The 20,925-nt window shown below is 47.2% G+C and overlaps 2 protein-coding genes across 3 annotated transcripts; one reads left to right on the top strand and one right to left on the bottom strand.

The window, feature by feature from the left end:
* Nucleotides 1–1,668: 1,668 nt before the first annotated feature.
* Nucleotides 1,669–3,940, bottom strand: ciao2a (cytosolic iron-sulfur assembly component 2A). Its single transcript, XM_054776659.1, has 5 exons — nucleotides 3,670–3,940; nucleotides 2,497–2,661; nucleotides 2,373–2,422; nucleotides 2,243–2,288; nucleotides 1,669–2,087 (listed from the first exon to the last, which is right to left on the bottom strand). The coding sequence occupies exons 1-5, from the start codon at nucleotides 3,695–3,697 to the stop codon at nucleotides 1,987–1,989; spliced, it is 390 nt and encodes a 129-aa protein (XP_054632634.1). The 5' UTR covers nucleotides 3,698–3,940; the 3' UTR covers nucleotides 1,669–1,986.
* Nucleotides 3,941–4,150: 210 nt separating this feature from the next.
* On the top strand, nucleotides 4,151–20,372 carry spg11 (SPG11 vesicle trafficking associated, spatacsin). Of its 2 annotated transcripts, XR_008570495.1 has the most exons (41): nucleotides 4,151–4,505; nucleotides 4,778–4,965; nucleotides 5,037–5,249; nucleotides 5,330–5,528; nucleotides 5,608–5,745; nucleotides 6,405–6,784; nucleotides 6,860–7,005; nucleotides 7,086–7,182; nucleotides 7,257–7,412; nucleotides 7,545–7,705; nucleotides 7,830–8,006; nucleotides 8,115–8,186; nucleotides 8,260–8,387; nucleotides 8,471–8,655; nucleotides 8,723–8,918; nucleotides 8,991–9,194; nucleotides 9,272–9,375; nucleotides 9,449–9,594; nucleotides 9,677–9,841; nucleotides 9,909–9,975; nucleotides 10,046–10,208; nucleotides 10,285–10,493; nucleotides 10,600–10,708; nucleotides 10,789–10,948; nucleotides 11,023–11,253; nucleotides 11,334–11,534; nucleotides 11,625–11,732; nucleotides 11,801–11,966; nucleotides 12,040–12,254; nucleotides 12,350–13,085; nucleotides 13,210–13,355; nucleotides 14,268–14,472; nucleotides 14,564–14,698; nucleotides 14,773–14,906; nucleotides 15,272–15,391; nucleotides 15,476–15,644; nucleotides 15,717–15,793; nucleotides 15,878–16,033; nucleotides 16,105–16,256; nucleotides 16,338–17,238; nucleotides 17,392–20,372. XR_008570495.1 is itself a non-coding variant. In XM_054777347.1 (40 exons), the coding sequence occupies exons 1-40, from the start codon at nucleotides 4,309–4,311 to the stop codon at nucleotides 16,507–16,509; spliced, it is 7,083 nt and encodes a 2,360-aa protein (XP_054633322.1). In that variant the 5' UTR covers nucleotides 4,151–4,308; the 3' UTR covers nucleotides 16,510–20,372. The 2 variants fall into 2 exon arrangements, 1 of the variants encoding a protein (XP_054633322.1); XM_054777347.1 differs by having other exon boundaries at nucleotides 16,338–20,372.
* Nucleotides 20,373–20,925: the final 553 nt, after the last annotated feature.

The following is a 20,925-nucleotide window of genomic DNA, read 5'->3' as shown; positions in this document are numbered from 1 at the left end:
GAATTGTGTTGTGTTTCCAGACAACAATCCCCTGAGTCACTTGTAAACTGCAAAACTTGGCGCCACTCAACAACGTTGGGCAGCACAGCTCGCATCTTTTGACTTTGAAATGAATGCCTTGTCCCGCCAACATCTTTCTGGGGCACAGAATATAGAAGTTATGCTTCCTGGAACTTCTTTCCCCAAGCCCGTGCAGCGTGTTCTCTCTGCTGAAAGGACGACAGTATCTCGGGCCACGATTGCGGCACTCCAGCATCAATATTCATCAGACATTTGTGTGCTCCAGCGAGCCAACCCTGTTATTCAGGAGGTCTTGGTGTTTTGGGAACGAAAGGAACGTCCCAATTGTGAGGAGCGGAAGCAGCTGTCTTGGTCTGCTTTGGTATTGCTCTGACAATGGGACTGCTTAGTTGAGGGGCACAGTATCCTTTGTCACCAAGTCTTCCGCACGGGTTGTGCTAAGGCAGTGTTGCAGGTGATCTTGCCTGCTGCCCTAAAAGCAGAGGTGCTCACTGAGGTTCACCAGCAGCATGGTCATCAGGGTATTACTCTGGCAGCAGTGTTACTGGCCAAGTATGTCCTCTGATGTAGCAGATTGGTGCCGTACCTGCCAGAGGTGCAAGGTTGCAAAACACACCCAGCCAAAGGTGCCAAACAACCTACAAGAACCTCGAAGGCGTTAATAGAAGCTGAACAGTGTGAAGAGACCACTGTTGCCCACTTTTGCATAAGAAAAGTAGCTATTGGCTTTCCTACAACTCGCTAAATGACGTAGTCTAATTTGCATATAATTTGCATACGATGTAAAATTCTGTAGAAAAAAAGCATAATCTCACAGAAGTGAGTAAAAACACTTTAATTACGTTTAGAAATACAAATAAACTTGATTCTTGGTTTGTTAATTTAAAATTGTCCATTTCATCAAAGTAAAATAACTATCTCGACCAGCGCCTCTCAAAGTTCTCCCATCACACGTTGGCTATTAAAGGCTTTTTTAAATGAGCAGAATTTAGCAGCAAATAACAGATTATGCTGCGTTTATTGTATGGCTCATATTAACAAGACTCAGTGTGCTTCGTGAGTAGCGCACCCTTCTGGTGAATATATGGAATAGCAATTCATTTGCATTTTGGATGCATAGAGCTCCAAATCATGGCTTGTAACTGCCTTTGGGCGGGGCAGCCCTGTCAACAGCAACCGCCGCTGCTCAGTGAGAACACAAAATGCAGAACAATACGTGCTTTCACCATATAAAACTCCCCAACGACGCCAGATAAGTCGCTAGATTTGTTGCTAATCGCTTTTGAGAACATACTGGATGTCATCAAGGGGGTTGGAATGTGGCCAAATCTAGCATCAAAATCACCAAGTTGGCAACAATGGAAGAGACATGAGTGCAGGACATTCTCAGTAATTCTCCCTGAAGTCAGATGAAAGCATTCCCTACTTGTCATTGGTCACCTGGGACATGGATTTATTCCTGCTAGGAACAACAATGCAAAGTCCATTAAAACGATGTCGTACATAATGCATGCAGTATTTTGCAGGAAAGGCAATGTTTGTAGTCCATTCAGACCAACAGCGTCCCCAGTAGGTAAAGCACCATCATTACATACGAGTGACGTCAACCGAGGATGTCACTCCTTGAAGCTATTCCAGGTAACACCATTTGTTGTTTTATATGGCTTTAATAAAATTATTATTTTTCTTTACAGAGAGTCAACACACAACAATAGGAAAGCGTTTGTGTACTGTAAATATCAAACAGTTGTTTACTAAACAAACAAGTGTGATTCATCCAATCATCTAATGTGGAGCACATCACTCTGCTTCCATGGCAACAGGACACACTTCCTGTTTCCTGGCAACAAACGCCATCATGCACCAGCGAGGAATGACGGGAAGGTCTATGTGGTGCCTGCCTGTAGTCCAGTGTGCGTACTCCACACATATACACACACACTTGGCGGTAACACGATACCATCATCAGTCGTCAGGCTCGATGACACACTGCTCCACGATGTCCCTCAGGTTGGGGTTCTCCATGGCGGCCGCCACTCGTTCCTTGTCGTTGATCTGCTTGTTGACTGCAGAAAAACACTGTGACCATGACTACCTTTGCATGCATATACTAACACTGCTTCACTTCTTTTTACACTTGTGTGACCATTAACAATATTACAATGTGACTTAAAATATACCAATACAGTTATTAAATCTTTTATTGTGACGAGACACTTACTGTCCTCCTCTGTGGAGTGGGTTCCTTCACTAATGTAGATTTCCAGCTGAGAAGAGACACGTTCGAGTCCAGTTAGGTCAGAAATGTTGGCAACAGATGTGCTGACATGCAGTTCGTATACAGTACTAACTTTGTGTTTGAAGGGCAAGCATCTCTGCAGCTTCACTTGTAAACACAAACCTGCACACAACAACAACAAACTGGCTCAGGATAATGTAACACAAAGAGGAAGTTGACAAGAGGAAGTGACTGACCAATGAGGGTAGCTAGGGAGCAGTGAGGGACGGTGGGGGAGAACTTGATGATGATGAGATACTCGTCCTCGCCGAGCTCCTGGACCTCCACACATTGCTCTGTCACCACCTCCAGCTCCTCAAGGGTGTTGGGCTTCTCTGGATCTCGAATGGATCGAATCACATCTGACACAAGTCATGACAACAGACATATAGAAAATCAAGTCGTGGATCTAAAAGTTCTTTGCTTTTACAATTCAAACATTTAATAAACACAACATTGATGTTTCTGCACCACAGCTGAGTGTAACCTCTTAATACAATACAGTGTTCCCTTGTTTATCGAGGAGATAGGTTCCCAAAATAGGCCACAATAAGTGAAATATGTGAAGTAGCTAACTTAATTTTTTTACTATTATTATATATGTCTTAAGACTGTAAAACCCCTCACCATACACTTTATACATTTTTCTCAGAGAGGCAATAACATTTTCTCACATTTCTCTGTTGTTTAAACACTCTCAAAAAAGTCCAAACCTTTCTTTTGAATTTTAATGATCAACCTACAGGTCGACACAAGACATTATAAAGTCACTCACGGATATTTCACTTCTGTGAGCGTACCTTTTCATCCTGGTCCCGTTATAGCATTTTTGTATCCTTGTTAAAACATATTGCTACAGTACTCCTCCCTGGAACCAAAGATTAATTTACAAGCTAGCGATGACACAGGAGACAGGCAGGGCAGCACGAAGGAGATTGATTGACAATGGTCTACAGCCAATCAGGATGCAGAAACAATGGTCGGTTCAGACAGACGAGAGAGAGAGAGAGAGAGAGAGACTAAACTTCCCACAATGTAATTCTTCTTAAAGGGCCACGCTTGGTCTGTAACAGCTCATACCATGTAATTAAAAAAAGAAGCACTGAAAAATTCAGCTAAAGATGAATCGTGATAGAACGAGGGAACACTGTACAGAAGTTGCATTACAGAAACATACTAAAGTGGATCAGCATGTCCATTTGATTACACTTATATGCGCTAAGAAGATCACTGAGTCAAAATACTTCCTGGTTGTGAACGACTCTACGTCGACTTTACGTTGATTTATGTTACTTGCCATTCAATCTGTCATCTCGCCTCCAACGGCCACTACTTCAACTTCTCGTTGTTTGCACTTCGCAGTCACTTACCATACACTTCTAACGCTTTCTCTTCCATCGTCGTGCTCCTCGGAACATTACTAGGGTGAAAATGTGTCCCGAGGACGTGAGTTGGCCGTTAACAAGGCCGGGCACCGTGTGCAAGTCTCATGATAAGAAGCAAGAAAGTGTACTTGTACCAAAAGGAAGAGAATGTCAGCGGAAGAAAAACCTCAACCGTTCTGAGATCAGCTCAACACTGTCTAAGAGCTCAACCTACCAAACACATTGGTTGACATTTTGTTTCTGGCAAAAGCAATCAATAACAGAGCGATCGTTTCGAAATTACAATAAAACATGGCCAATAATAATAATATATGTGACAATTATGTGATGTGCTATGGTTCATTCTCTCTCAAGACTGTCAGGCAACTAACAGAATCATCAGAAAACAAAGGAAATATCAACTCGAAGTGACGTCGTTTGATTAAGTAGTCTGTCCTTCTCATTGGTCAAACGTAGTCAGCTGACGTGGTAGGTGACGTGTCACGTGACAGCTATGGCTGATTGTCTGTTTACAAATACGACGTAAAAAAATGTCCGAGTCTTCTAGAGCCACATTTGACAGCTCGGACTCTCTCGGAAACGTTTGTGTCCTGTGGAGGAAGTAGCCCCCTCTCTCATAACAAGATGGAGGACAGTTCCTGTATCGAGGTGGCGCTCATCCCGGAGAACCAGCACTGCCGAGAGGTGGCCGACGTACTCAAAGCTCAGCTGGCCCCCAGTGAAACTTTGCTCGGGTGCCTGGAGCTCGGTGGTACGCTGATGGTGTGGGACCCGGCCAACAGGGAGGTTACTCCGGTCACAATAGACGGCTGCTACCAGGAGTGGGTTGGAGTTCTCTTTTAACTTTTAACTTATTAAGAAATCAAATTTAACACACCCATGCTACATTTTTACATGCAGGAACATGTTATTACTTTACGTGTACGTTAATGGATGTTGTGGCCTATACGTTAAGAGTTTTTTACATTTGGGCCAGGCAGATACCTAATAGTCTAGAAAAGGAATCAATATAATGTCCTTGAGTTGTTTGTTTAGAAGTTACAAATCATGTACAATCATTTAAATCGTGTACTATATGTTGTTTCTTGTTTAGCTTCTCCTGGGAGGAGGCGAGTGGCCACCATGGAGTGGGTGGAGCCTTGCATCTGCTGGCTGTCGGCTCTTGCTGCAAGCTGGCCATGCTGGAGGTGGACACAGAGAGAATATCATCCCTCTCCGTGCACTGCATCCATGAATGTCCTGCAGAGCACCTCCAACAGGCTGTCTCAGAGTGGGACCAGCGTGAGTACTTGGACAAACTACATCAGGCTGATCCAGTACACTGGGGTCACTGATTGTGTCTTTACGTGCAGGCTTGAAGGTGGCACGTGTGCTCTCGTACGTGTCGGGCCGCTGTTGCCTGCTTATGGACGCCATCTGGCTACTGGAGATCATGTGGTCACCCATGCAGAAAATGCCGCAGACGCTGACCTGCTGCCGCATCACTCCGATGGACGGCACCACTGTGGCCCATTGCTGTGTATGTGACAACACAGCGTTCGCCCTCAGTGAGAGTGGACTCATTTGTATCCTTAACACGCTGACATGAGGGTTAACACATTTTATCACTGTTACATAATGAAAGCTTCTTTAACTCCGACTCCAGCTGTGTATAATATCACAAATGGCGTCCTTCTGGCCACCATCAACCTTCCTGCCTCCCTGAGCCCGGCCTTGATGGGAGAGGAGCTTGTCTCTTCTTCCTGTTCCTTCTGCCTCCTGGAGGTGTCGGCTGACCTGAGCACAGCCGTGGCCGTCACTCACGCTCACGTCGCCGTCGCCGTTGACCTCAACGACTATTTCAAGTGCTTGAGCCTCGCCGATGTGGATGTTCACAATAATGTACCTTTCATCATCATCATGATCATCTTCTTCTTCTTCCAGGAGGAACCCAGACCACCTGCTGTGTGAGGCAGCAGCTACTCACGCCCCGCTCCGTCCCCAACAACCCAGCGACGAGGACAGCTTGGCGAGCTCCAGCTGCAACATTGCCACGCTGGGATGGAGCTTCAACACTGACCGGTAAACTCAATCACTCGCTTATGCACGGCAACCATTAGGAGTCCAGGGAAGGATTTAGTGGTTTTACGTACATTTATATTTCACCACAAAAACTGAAAGTTACAATTTTCTCTGTACACAACAAATAATGTTTCCCATTCTCCCCCAAAATACTTTTGCCCACCTCAAGAAAGCTGAATATAACGTCAAGCATGTGTAGGAATTTCAAAGATTATGTTGAATTAATTGGCCAAGTGATGGCAGTGTTGGCACACCTTTCTCCCCCTCCACCTGCAGCCAAACTGCTGCAAATGCTTTGATTGATTTATAGACTGATAAATAGATTGGCAGCAATGGGAAGCGGGTGTCATGTTTCATTGCCTGTTTACTTTCGTTTCAAAGAAAATACACAGAATACCAATGAGCAATAAATGTGATGACACAGCGACAAAATCATGGTCAACATTATTGATCATATGTCTGATTTTACTTGATCGAGTTACACCATTTAAAGACTTGTATGCAGTTTGAAATCTACACTTTCGTTGCAAGTTGGAAGGGAGTGTCTGTGGGGCTATGTGTTCATGCTAAACCATCTATCACGCTGCGTCTGTGTAAACTGCAGATACGAGGTTGTGGATTCCAGAGAGTTAAAATGGTCCCTGTTACGTCCTGTACAGATCCTGGGGGTCTCATCTGACCACCATGTACAACACAGCCCAGCAGCCTGCTCTCTCCTCCTTCTCCGCCTGCTCAGCAGCCACGTCCTGGTCCTCCTCGCTCCCCAGCTGGGGGCCACACCAGCCTCTGCCCTCTGCCCAAAGTAGAGTCCCCCCCGGCGGGGCATCTGTCACTTTTGCCGTCCCAGAATCGTCCGTCCCATCCCTGCTCTCTGTCTCCGAGTTCTCTGCCATGTTAACCTTTGTCTCACCCCGGAACATGTGGACTGCTAGCGTTTTGTGGGACTTGCAGTCCAGGAATGTGACGTACCACCAGACAGAGGGCCAGGCGGCACCGGTGGAGCTCTGTGGAGAGAGACATCACACTCTGCTCCTCAAGAGTAAGTCTTTGGGAAAATATCAGAGTTCTGTTCTGCTTGGATTTCTGATTTCCTCTTTATCGTCTTCCTCTGCAGAAGCAGGAATGTTCCAGGTCTTGTTTTCAGTTTCCCAGCAGGACTTGCTCACCAGGCTGATGTTGTTCGGCAGTGCAGCCACCGTAGATGCAGTTTGTCACCTGAACAGCTGGGGGCGCTGCTCCATTCCCATCCACTCACTGAAGGTAGGAGGCGGAGATCTGCTCTGTGCTGAATCCATGGCGAGCGGGCGTCGTCATCTGTGTGGTGTTGTTTTGTGTTACAGGCAGGAGTGAAGAACCGTCAGCTGGACACGGTGGATTTCTACCTGAAGAGCAAAGAAAACCTCCTGAAGACGTTGAGCTCCTCTAGCCTCAAAGAACGTATGACATGCAACCATCATCATCACGTGCGTTTCACTACACCAAAAGTTGTTGCTGTGTTTCCTTCCACAAAGGCGTCCAGACACTGTGTCCCGCCTTGGACCTGCTGTGCTCCGCCATCAGGGAATCCAACAGTGACGCTCAGAGCCGCCAGTTCTCCGAGCAGCTGCTCCACATAACACTCAACTTTGTCAGCGCGCAGATACGCTATGTCCTCACTCACATGCACTGTAAGACCTAATTAGCCCCTTGAGTGTATTCAATGCTACGTTAGCATTAGCACTGTGTGTCTTTTTAGTGCGTTTGTATTGGTGTGTGCAAGTGTCTCTTGAGTGTGTGTGTGTGTGTATTGGTGTGTGCAGACGAGGATGAAAATGTGAGGAGCTGCGTGGACGTCCTGAACAAATACCTCGCAGAACTTAGAACCTTCATGAAGAAATACCCTTGGCTTGTAGGGGGAGACCCCCACAAAGACGACGCACCTGCTGATGAGGAGGACAAGTGGGAGCTGCTACCGATAGAGGTGACTCCTGGTCCACGTTACAAAGCTCATACATAATAAGCTAACACTTGAAAATGAATAGCACACATCCTTGCCTGACCACCAGGAAGTGATTATAGGCAATGTGTGTGTGTGTGTGTGGTAGGAATTGGTCCGCCTGTCTGTCCTGACAAATGACATTCCCAGAGCTCAAGCGGCCTTGAGGAAGCGGGGCCATCCAGAGTGGCGTCTATCGGCCATTAGGGCTGTGGGCCTACGTCAGGTCTTCTCCTGCCTGCAGCAGCGCGACCTGCAGACCGCCAAGGTGCTCCTTACCAACATGGTGAGTGTCGGCACAGGAGACACACAATCTCACTCACTTCCAGATGTTTTGGCTCCGCTTCCATCACGTCCAGCTGTGAAGAAACTCATCGGCTATCTTGTTTGTCAGGGACTCAACGTGAAGAAGGAGCTGCATCGGATCTGCATCTACACGGACAACAAGGATCTGCGGGAGTTTGTGGTGAGTCATCTACTTCCTGTCATCACTTGCTCTGTGCACCCTCAGCTGAGTCTCTGATTGGCCGGCTCCTCAGGGGGAGGAGCTCTCTCGGCAGGCTTACTTTTCTGAGGAGGAGAGTCAAGGCGTTGTGTTCATCAAGGAGGTGGAGCGTCTGCTCGCTCTTCCTGCTTCCCGCCATACACACGTCCACTGTTCCAGCAGGTGAACCATCCTGCCTTCATTTCTAGTTATAGTAGCAGCCAACAGCAACACAATCCTGATGATGACATCCTGTTCCTTTCCAGGGTGGTGGAGGTGTTCCTCAGGGAGTCAGGAGGCGGGGAGGTTCTAGAGGAGGTTTTGGGACAGAGGAGTTTCGAGGAGGATGATGAGGAGTCAGCGCTTTGTCACAATGTGAGACTAGACTGGGTGAAGAACTGGAACCAGAGCAGCAGAACCGCCATCCTGCTGTCCAGACACCAGCCCTCAGGTAGAAGACCACTTTGGAATGTTTGGATTTGGCAAAAAAAATTCAGGATACCTGCTCTGTTTTCTAGATTTCAGCATGTGTGATGCCGGCGTGTTGTGGCGTCACATGACCACCCTCCACAACCGGTGTGGCGTTGTTGACTGGATCGAGAGCAGTGAGGGCTCCGGTGCCTCACGGTGGCCGGAGTTAACCCCGGCGGTGGTCAACAACAACATGTTGTGCAGCTTCTTCCTGACGGAGGACATCCTGGACTTACTAGCCAGGTGGGGCAGCCACTTTGAGCCCAACCATGTTGATGACCCGCTGACACGTTAAACATTGTGTTCTTCCTGCAGGAGAGGCGTGTTCATCCCTGATGAGCTGGCCGACTTGGAGCGGTTGCTATGGCGGCTAGCTCAGGGGGAAGGACTGATGTCATGCTCTCTGCCGCTCCCTCAGCACCGCTCGCCACACGGTCTGGACCTCCACGCTCTGGTCATCAGCTGGTGTCTGGAGCGTGGCCTGCAGTACCTCCTCTATGTCTACCTGGAGCACTACAGGTGCGCTCCGAAAATGCTCCCGTGGCGTGCTAATGTTAAGCTAGCTGCTCCTAGCATGTTGTGTCGGCCCTCTACAGGTTGACTCCCAGGAACTGTCCTCTCCTTGCTGGTGGCTCCACCCAGACTCAACCTTGGTTTGACATGCTGGTGAAGATCCAGGAGATCAGCAGAGACCTAACAGGTAAACTGTGCACGCACATGGTGCTGTCACAACCTCATTCTCATTCGGTTCTTTTTCCTGTGTGTTCCTCCAGACCCGGGAATGGTTTTCCAGGCCAGTCTAACCAGTGCTCAGGTTCTGTTACCGGGCAGCCCACCATCCCTTAGCAGCCTGCTTCTGGAGGGTCACAGTCTGCTCGCACTCGCCACCATTATGTTCTCCCCTGGAGGCGTTGACCAAGTAACTGTTGCAGAAGACTAAATGTAAAAATCGAGACACTTCCTGGTCTCGTCACCAATCTGGTCTACTTGCTGGTTGTCAGGTGGTACTTCGGGCTGAAAGGTCGACCAGCTCGGAGTGCTCGGTGGATCCTCAGCTGATGAAGATGGCGCTGACGGCGTATCCCAAACTGAAAGCCGCCTTGTTCCCCGCAGGACCAAGAGGTCCCGGCCCATTCTCTGACATCTCCATCTACCATCTGCTGCAGGTCCGTCCACAGTCCACTCAAAGACAAACAAATCCGATCCGGTCCTTTTACCCAGTGTCTCTTCCAGTCGTTGCATCCGCTGGACCCCTGTAGACTTTTCGGCTGGCAAGCAGCAAACTCCCTCAACTCCAGCGGTAGGTGGCATCCACACTCGTGCTTCTGTAGAACCTGAGAGCGGTCTTCACGTGTCCTGTGTCTCCTTAGAAACCACAGAGCTGCCTCACTTCTCCAGCCCACAGCTGGTGGACAGCTTTGCTCTGGTGGACAATTTGGACTATTTGTACTATGTGCAACATGGCCGACCCTCCTTCGCCTTCGCCACCTTCCTGCTCCAGGAGCTGATTGGCTGTGACGATGTCAGCCTACTGTGAGTCTAGCACTGTGCTACGGGGCCGAGTTACTGCTAAGCCCAGGTAGTCATATTGTGTGTGTGTGTGTGTTAGTCTGCAGCAGGCGTTGCAGCATGTGCACGGGCTGGCTGTGCAGAGTTTTAACACGGCGTCGGTGGTGGCAGCTGCCGTCTGTTTCTGTGAGCTGCTGGGAGTCAGCAGCCTCCAGCTGAGAGTGGACGTCAAGGTCATGAATGCCATCTTGACACACTGGACACAATACAACACACGCTGTGGCTACACACAGCCTCTACAAACACTGGGTAAACACACACAATATATTTTCCCCTTGTGGGACTAATAGAGGCATATTTTATCTATCACATGCACATACATGTACACACACGTAAACACACGCTCGCCTGTCAGTGTCTAAAGGTGTCAAGCTGGTGGAGGCTGAGCCTGGAGCAGCAGAGGAGCTGATTGGCTACCTGGAAGCTGCAGTGATGGACAGTCTGGGAGAGAAGGCCGTGAGCAGGTGAGCTTCATTATCATTATCATCATGATCATCATCATCCTTTCCTCTTCTTCTTCGTCATAAAGATTTGTTTCCTGCAGGTCGTCGTGGGAGGCGGCTCAGGAGTGGGCGTTGCCTGTCCAATTTTGTCATCTCCACGCTCTGACTCTCAGCTCCGTTTACCCCGCTCACTGTGCACGTGACGGACAGTACATCCACTTTCTGTTGTTTGTCCAACTGCACAACTTCCCACCGCAGCAGGTGAGTCATGCCGCTGTGACCAAGAGTGTTTCCTGTCCTTCCAGTCATCATATTTCTACTTCCTGTCTCACCAGGTTCGCTCACTGGTCGCACAGTTTGGTCCCACCCTCCAGGAACACCTGAGGCTCGCTTTTCAAAACCTGCAGGTCTTCAATCAGGGCTCCTTGGGGGTGCAGGAGTCCCCCCGTGAACTGTTCCAGGTGCTCCTGAGGAGCCAGGAGGTGGCAGGACCTAGCAGGTACCTGCTGCGCGAGGCGTTGGGGCAACGCTGCTCGACGTTAACTGTGCTGGCCTCTTGCACACAGGTGACCTTAGCCCCGCCCACTACCAAACCAGAGACTTTCTACCTGCACCCCCCACAATGCTAAAAGTATTTGATTGACAGGATGCAGAGCTGCTCCAATGCCTGTGTGTGTGGCTTCTCACCTCCATCGATGTCGTCACTGCCGAGGAAGCTACCTCCCACCTGGCTGACCTGCCTCAGCACCACAAGTGGACCCTGCATGACCTATCCATCATCTGGAGGACTCTGCTGGGGAAGGGCCTCGTCAGGCCCCTTCTGCGAGGCTTCCAACTCTTTCAGAAGGTAAAGACTTGAAGTTGACCTTTTCTTCCAGAAGCTCCCACACCAGTACTCATCCACCAGGTGTCATTGTTTGGTTTGGTTTGGTTTCAGGACTGCCCCCTGCTTGCAGTGCTCAGCATGTTTGAGTTGTGCTGCGACTACAAGAACTTTTCTGAGGCCAAAGTGAAGCTTCTGGACTTCCAAAGGACGCTTGTTACCGTGAGGCTGTAGACCACTCTTCACACCCAACTCACCAACATCTTCATTAATGATCTTCTCCTCTCCAGCTGAGGAGTAGCAACCAGGCGCCCCCAGGTGGACTCTCTCTGCAATGGCTGGAGAGTCAGGCGTCCACATTGCTCATTATCCTGTTGCAGCGCTGCTCCTCCCAGTACCATCTCCACCGCCTCCTGCTGCTCCTCGCCGACGTTGACAAATTCCTCAAAACTGATGGTGAGAGGTCAGACCTCTTGGCCACTTCCTGTCTCCAGCTGCCATCATCGTAGAATCGTGTGTGTCTATGCAGGTCTGGATTTCACAAAGCTGAGTCAGCTGAGTCAGCTCCTGCAAGGGTCAGATGTCAGCGTCCCTCTCAGGTTGCTCCAATGCAATTCCTCCTCCATCCAGAAGTTGGAGTTCCAGGCCACAGTGGATGCTCTACAGTCACGGGGGTTCTATTCACAAGCCCGGCAGGTGGCGATGCTGGCCGGCCTTCCCGTCCACCGTCTGCTGCTGTGTCAGGTCTGAAATGTAGTAAATGTGCGCTCAAATGTACTAACTTGTACTCATTTGTGTGTACCGTTTTAAAGCTCTTTATGTCATTCCTCTATATGAAGCTGCTCCAGGAAGTCCAGTGTCAGCGGTCCAAACGTCAGTGGTCCAGACTGGAGACCCGTGTGACCTTTTGGAGGAGGTGTCACCAGCAGCTGCAGGCTGAGACCGCTGATCCCGAATCGGCTTCCCAGTTTTTCCTGTCGCAGGCGGAATCTTTGAGGTCGGACCCTTCTGTGGTACCAGAGGCTCAGTCGGAGCTGTTGGCGGTCCGAGAGCGCTGCCTGCTTCTCGGGATCGCCGCTCACTGGCTCTCCCAGTGCAACCCAGCTCCGGCGGACCAGCTGCAGATCCTAGAGAAGAAGGTGTGGATCAGCTGGGTCCGGCAGCATGCCCTGGTAGCTGCCATGGAGAGGCAGAGCGTTTTTAACCTGCCGTTGCCCGCTGTCACTCCTGACATGAACACGTATGAAGTCCTCATGAAGGAGTTTTCCTTCTCGAACATATCAGAGCTTAACACAGACACGCTCCTCAGTCTGGAAGGACTTCCTGGCCCAGCTGAGGAACATCTCGATGTGGATCCAGTTCTGAATCCAGCAGAGAAGAACACTCTGGCTGTGCTGGTTGATGGCTTATTAGACAAAGGAAGCATCCATGAAGCCAGCCGCGTGTGCCGATACTTCTCCCTGTATCATCCAGATGTCTGGCTGGTTCTGCGCTGCAGAGGCTTGGCGTCCGGAGAACTCAGTTTCGAAACGCGAGACATGCCTGAGGGTCCGCCCATGAGGCTCCTACACACTTGTAAGAAACATGGCTGATCACATGTGACTATTCCAGCTGTGAAACAGTGTTAGCGCTCCTAAATAATTAGACAGCTGATCCAAAAATTGTGTATTGAATATCTTGATGACTGTTTCTGTCATAGCACCGTCACTGAGCAGCTTGTCGTCCTTCGTGATGCTTCCTCTTCCTGAAGACAAGCTGGCACCGCAACTCCAGAAGCTGGTGGATCAGTGTAGCCATGGCAACAACTACTGCAAACAAGTCCTCAGCCTCTACCAGCTGTCCAAGGTAGTGACCCTTCCATCATGGACCACTTACACCAGCAATGTAGCTTATATTACAGAACTTTCTCAGACCGTGCCATCTTGTCAAAGATGAGGATGCCTTCTGCTGAGCCTTTTGGACTAGTAGTTCTAATCTCTCTCTCACATCTAATCCCTTAATCATAGTTGTGTCCTCTCAATCACAAGATATCGCCTAACGCCTCCTGCATTGGGTGTGTGGCCCCCTGCTGGTTATTAGAAACATTGCAGACATGAGCCTTCAGTGAAACGTTATTTAAAGAAGCCATATTATACTGTCTTTCACGCATTGTAAATAGGTGTTAGAGGTCCCACCATCGTGTATTGTCCAGAATCTAGCCTTGATGCTGGAATTTAATATTAATAGTTCAGTATATAATATGATTGAAATGTAGTTACTATGCTGTTTTGTCTGTCTGTAGCTTTAATCTTAATCAGCTGTATTTATCTCCAAGTACCACTATTGTGTACTTTACCCACTTTTACATATACATTGTAACTCTGCCCAACGTAGCACATGCCATATATCACGTAAAACTGCATAACATTAAGGAGCAGAACAGGAGGATACACAAGTTAGCAACGGTAGCATTTTGCTGACAGTGCTAACATTACAGTCACATTTTTACAGCAACATTTCCTGGGTTAGCCTATTCGCTGAAGAAAAACAATAAGATCAAATGCACAGCTCCTATGTGTGGAACAGAGCTCCAGGCTTTATTTTAAGATGTGTAGCAAGGCCTGCTTTTTTACCATGTTTTGGACATATGCATGGGGAGGCTCATCTGACTAGGTGTGGGTCAGAGGCAGTATCATATCCATAAAGAAGGAGGTCTATTTTGCATAAAATGGGATTTTAAACAATCTTTAAATAACAAAGGTGTGTGTGTGTTGACAGGAGCTGCAGTGCTCCTTCAGTCACATGACAAGGGAGGACCCACGCTGTGTGTTGGAGAAGCTGCTGCTGTCCGAGCACTCGGAGCGCTTCCGGAATGCTCAGGTCTTCATCAAAGCTCAGAGCTTCTCTGCTGAAGTGGTGGCCGAGTTGGTGGCGTCCGCGTTGGTTCACGAGCTGCAGGCTGCCGCCCAGGAGCTGCACCTTGGTGGGAGGGGACGCCTGGTGATACGCACTTGTCACATGGGTCCACTCTAACACACATTTACGTGTGTCTGCGTGTGTATTTTTGCATGCAGAGAGGCAGGCGTTCAGACCAACAGAGGGGCGGGACTCTTTAATCCAGCTGATCACATTGTGTGAAGACCCAAATCTGGTGGGAATGAAAGTTCTGGAAAAACTCAAGAGCATCCCACTGAGGGACTTGAGCTGCAGTAAGGCACACCTACACACATGCACACGCACACACACACAGATTGATCACTCATGTTGTTTTTGTTGTGCATAGTTGTCGAATTGCTGATTGTGGCCCACGACTGCTTCAGTCTGACCTGCAACATGGAGGGAATTGTCAGAGTGCTTCAAGCTGCCCGGCACATAAGCCACGCCTACTTGGCGCCCAGCGAGAACTACGGCCTGCTGGTGAGCACTCGTGACATCACCTCCTGTCCTTTTTCTAAATACTGTATTTACCAAGACTGAAATGAGCTGAACACTTTTGTTGTAGACATTGAACTAAGCACAGAAGCTTGATTGTCCCACTGTTATTGTAGACATTGAACTAAGCACAGAAGCTTAAATAGCCTATACTGACAGTGAACTAAGCATGCAAAGGGAATCTCCCAATGCAGACATTAAGCACAGACATTAGACCAGGGGTCACCAACGTTTTTTTCTTGTGAGAGCTACTTTTAGAAAATGAAAATGGCCACGAGCTACGTGGTGACCCCTGCATTAGACTTTCCCACTGTTGTTCTAGACAGTGAAGTAGGCATTGGTGTGTTCAGGTTCGGCTGCTGACAGGAATGGGCAGATACAACGAGATGACGTACGTGTTTGACCTGCTGCACCAGAACCATCGCTTTGAGATGCTGCTGAGGAAGAAGATGGACACAGACAGAGGACAGGTGGGAGTCTCTTTCTCACACACACACACACACACACACACACGTGCGTGCACCTTGCCATATTGGCATTTTCCCCCCCTGCAGAGCTCCAGCCTGAAGACGGCGCTGCTGGACTACATCAAGCGCTGCCTGCCTGCAGACAGCGAGAAGTACAACATGGTGGCGCTATGTTTCAGCATGAGGAGGGAGATCGGCGAGAACCACGAGATGGCAGCCCGGACGCAGCTAAAGATCATCGAGTCTCAGCCCTGGGGTGAGGACCACTCCCTGTGTTGTCGTGTCCTTTAGGTGGCATTTTTCCTGACCAAGTTGTTGTTGTCATTAGTGGTGTCTCCTGAGCTCAAAAGCTCTCTGCTCAAAGTCTTGTCTCTCTTGAAGGATGCCGCAGAGAGCTTCTCCAAGGTAACATAACATAATTGCCATCCACTCTTATTGTGCTCTTCCTGAGTGTGTGTGTGTGTGTGTATACTGTATATGTATGATCAGGATGCGTGCGTGCACCAGGCGAGTCGCTGCGTGCGCACGGCCAAGCTGGTCACTCTCCAGCTCCACTTCCTTAATCAAGGCTCCGACCTCCGTGTGGTCAACCTGCGACCGGCTGACATGCACCACGCCGTCATGGCGCTGCCCCGATGTTATCAGGTGGGTTTCTGCAGGACGGCTGGCGATGATGATGACGATGATGACGATGATAATGGTGAAGATGGCTTCAGGTGTTGGTGGTGTCAGAGGCGTATAGCTACAGCCCGGACTGGGTGGAAATTGTGTACAACAAGGTGCTTCTCAACGGAGACTTTGCCTACCTGGAGGAGCTCAAACGCCATCGGCCGCTGACCTCCAGCCTCTTCCAGGACATTTTCGACAAGTGAGTTGCCACTGTGGGACCACCCTCTCCACCACCACTAGCTGAACCGCAACTTTCTGATGAGGCCAATGTGCGTTTCAGGCTGGATGGCGCCCCTAGCGGTGTCACGGCAAATGCGCGACGCTTGCTGGCATACTGTGACGACGTGTACATGCGTTACCGGCTGGCGTACCAACGCAACCTCCACGATGTCACCAAAACCCTGCTGCAGGACGCCATGACATCCAGCTACCTCAACGACAAAATCAGCTGAAACTGGCTCTGGGAACCATGACTTGATGACGTCATCCTGAATTATTTTAGGGTCATATTGACCAGGATGGCCTTACTAGTACATACATGCTTGTACAGACCCGTTAAAAATAATACTACAAAATAATAGTTATTGGTGATACAAGAACGTAATTACAAAAATGAATAGTTCAATACGATTGAGTAAATAAATGACTTAAAAACAAGACGAGAAGCTTCAGTAAGGCGTTTATCATCTGCATTTTGCTGACTGGCTCACGGCAGTTGTGCAAAATATCATTTGATTGTAACTTTGCTGCTGACTGAAGCGTTTGTGCTCCAGTAGTGATGATGAGGGTTCCAAAGGTCACCCTAACAGGCATGAAAAGCTTCTGGAACTTCATCAGAGGAGCATCCATTAAACTGAATGTTCTTCTGGGGCTGTGGGTTTTTATGAAGGGGGTGGAGAATCCTGCTACACACACCTATACATACAGTAGATACAGTGGTGTGAAAAAGTCATTGCCCCCTGTTAAAACAACTGAGATTAATTTAGATCTATCAGCATGGAAAAGGTTATAAAGCCATTTCTAAAGCTTTGTGACTCAATGAACCACAGTGAGAGCCATTATTCACAAATGGCCAAAACATGGAACAGTGGTGAACCTTCCCAGGAGCGGCCGGCCAACCAAAATTACCCTAAGAGCGCAGCGACGACTCATCCAAAGACTGCAGGCCTCGCTCTGTTAAGGTCAGTGTTCATGACTCCACCATAATAATAATAATGGATTAGATTTTATCATGCTTTTCAAGTAACCCAAAGCGCTTCACAATGAAGTGAACCCATTATTCATTCACTTCTCGGTCACACACGGGTGGAGGTAATCTACATCTGTATCAACAGCTGCCCTGGGGTAGTCTGACGGAAACGTGGCTGCCAATTTGCGCCTACGACCTCTCCAGCCTCCACCAACATTCATTTGCACACAAGGATCGAACCGCCAACCTTCCGGTTTCTGGACGACCTGCTGTGGGCAGATACTGGAAAAAAACGGTTCTACAACAAACAAAAAAACTACTGAACAAAAAGAACATTAAGGCTCATCTCAATTTTGCCAGAAAACATTTTGATGATCCCCAAGACCTTTGGGAAAATACTCTGTGGTCTGATGCAACAAAAGTTGACCTTTTTGGAAGATGTGTGTCCCATTACATCTGGCGTAAAAGTAACGCCGCATTTCAGAAAAAGAACATACCAACGGTAAAATGTGGTGGTAGTGTGATGGTCTGGGCCTGTTTTGCTGCTTCAGGACCTGGACGACTTGCTGTGATAAATGGAATCATGAATTCTGCTGTCTACCAAAAAATCCTGAAGGAGAACCCAACTTGGGTTCTGCAGCAGGACAATGATCCAAAACACACCAGCAAGTCCACCTCTGAATGGCTGAAGAAAAACAAAACGAAGACTTTGGAGTGACCTAGTCAAAGTCCTGACCTGAATAATATCCTGTGGAATGACTAAACAGGTGGTTCATGCTGGAAAACCCTCCAATGAGGCTGAATTACAATAATTCTGCAAAAATGAGTGGGCCGAAATTCCTCCACAGCGCTGAAAGAAACTCATTGCAAGTTATTGCTAATGCTTGATTGCAGTTGTTGTTGCTAAGGGTGGCCCAACCAGTTATTAGGTTTAGGGGGAAATCACTTTTTCACACAGGGCCATGTAGCTTTGGAAAGTTTTTGTCCCTTAATAATAAAAAGTTTCATTTAAAAACTGCATTCTGTACTCTGATGATCTGAAGCATTTAAGTGTGACAAACATGCAAAAAAAAAAAAAAAAAGAAACCGGCAAGGGGGCAAACACTTTTTCACACCACTGTATATGTATTCATAAGCAACGCCAACGGAAAAGCTAAAGAAACAGTAAAATATGTGAGGGGACAACCATTCTTTGTGTGTGAAAAGTTAACCACTATAAAACATAGCTGCATGGTGGAATGTCCTGCGTATACAATCAAAAAGGCTAAAAAAAAAACTGCAACACATTTGACAAAGCCAAATGGAGACATTACTGTCACACTAGTGTAGAAAGAAGTTAACGGTCATGGCAAGAGCTCGGCTGTTGCTACTGGAGTTTTGAACTATTTTGGCACTTTCCTGAATACACTTGGGGAACACAAGACCAGAACAGCTTGCTGATGCCCTCAACTTGAACTCGGACCAGCAAAAGGTACAGGTTCTTTAAAATAAACTAGTTAAAAGTGCTGAGAGCTGCACTAAGCCAAATTAATTGACTAACTGCTGAAGTTCAAAGAGTTTGTCTAGCAACAATGCCAAACAAAAAGCAAAATGATACTTGCCCTCAAAATGTGTGTCCACAATCAGAAACAGGGCCAAATATGTAATGAAAGAGCAACTGGAAAAGCAACAGCAAGAAACTGTAGCACAAACTATAGCACGAATAAGGCAAGTTCTAAGAGGCCTGCAAACACAGATTGGGAATGTACAATCACAAAATGACAGCTTCAAGAGGAGTTTCTCTGAGATCCATGATGCAGGCAAAAACCTTAAGGAGAAAAATAGAGCACTGCGCAATAATATCAAGGTGCTACATAATGATACCAAGGTACTACAGGATGATAACGTTGCCTTACGCTCTGCTCTTAAGGAAGAGAAAGAAACAAAGGGAAAAAAATTATAGAGCAAATGAAGAATACAATTGATGTGATAGATCAGCATGCACGAATGAACGATGTCATCCTGACAGGGCTCCGAATTATACCCAGGTCAAATGGCAGGGCAGTTGAGAACAGAGGACAACTAGATGACAGGAATGTTCCTTCAATGGAGCAAAAAATCACCAATTTTCTACAATCAAAAGGAGGTGGATGTAGATGTCGACACCATTGATACATGCATCCCACTGTATGGCAGAAACAATGCCACACCTGTCAACACTGTCAAGTTCACCAACATGGCACTGTTGAAACAGGGAAACAGGGAAAGAAGCTGAAAGGTACACTCTAAAACACAAATACCTGTATTAGACTTGTTGTGTCTGTCAAAGTCAAAGGAAAAGCAAAAGAAACAAAAACATTAACACTTGACAAAGGCAAAAGGGACAAACATTCTTGTCACACGAAAGTAGAAAATTAATCGCTGTAAACACAAACAACATTTCTTGCGTATGCTATGTCCGAAAAGCCAAAGAAAAAGCAAAATTCTTCACAAAAGCAAAGGTCATTACCGGAAGTTGAATTCCTGACAAGTCAGTGATGATGGCGACTTAATGTATGATTTAACAATGCCATTTCTGAAATCAATGTTGCAGTGTAAATACTAAGAATTAATTACCCACGTAATATAACTACTTTGTTCCAGACACCCAAAAATGTTAACACAAAAGACATTTTATAGACAATAATTCGATCTTTTTTTTTTTTAATCAGAAATATTTTTATTAAATTTTAACAAAGTCAAAACCAAGTGTACACAATGTTTGCTGGATGTTTGGCCAGAGATCAAGAAAAATAAAAAAATACCTAAAAAAACAAACAAACAAAAAACACCAGACAAAAAGTATAACAGTAAGCCACACACAGCCCAAAGAAACAATAATAAGAATTTTACACGCAGAACATGATGCACATATAATTACAAATAACAAATGAATGGACAACTGAACATTTAACATCAATTTTACATGGTTTTGTTGAAAAAAAAAAACACCCACAAAACCATCAATTAACAAGATAACATAAAATAAAGAAATTATTCTGCAGCAACCACAATTTGCAAAAATGTAAAAAAAAAATATCAAAGTAAATATTATCAATGTTCTAGAACCAATAAACATGTACCTTGCCGTTTAATATAGAAAAGGGAAAAAAAACAACAACCAACAACTGCTGGAGGCTTTAACGTCACAGAAGTGCGCCGGCGAGGATGCTTTGTCTGCAATATTTGACTAAGGATGCCGCAAACGTGTTACAGTAAGTTTAAATGCTTATGTTTTGTTGTTAAACTTCTCTTTAAACTATAAAATTTGGAGGTTTTGCACCCTTGTCTCGGTACGGTCCATCGCCTTTCTCTTTCGTGCTCGCAGGCCCATAATGACATAAATAAAATGCTCCTGCTGGTGCGTGCAAACTGCAGAGGCGGGAAAACGCATCAGATGATTAGAAATCAATAGAAAGCAATCAAGGCGCTAACTATACACTAGGTCCCCAACTTATGAACATCCGACTTGCAAACATTCGCGGATACGAACACAAGCCGACTGGTCTATATTTTATTTTATTTTGCCTTGTAGTCGCTCAATCAGTATTTATACTGCTACATGCTCGACCAGTAGAGGGCACTGTGACACTGCTAATGGCACCAACAGGAGAGAAAGACGAGGAAGAGGAGAAGGAAGGCTAAGAGTTGTATGTTACAA

Source organism: Dunckerocampus dactyliophorus, chromosome 5 (assembly GCF_027744805.1).
Source record: "Dunckerocampus dactyliophorus isolate RoL2022-P2 chromosome 5, RoL_Ddac_1.1, whole genome shotgun sequence".
NCBI lineage: Eukaryota > Metazoa > Chordata > Actinopteri > Syngnathiformes > Syngnathidae > Dunckerocampus > Dunckerocampus dactyliophorus.
Note: the sequence above shows the minus strand (reverse complement) of the source record. Positions and strands in the feature narration are given on the sequence as shown.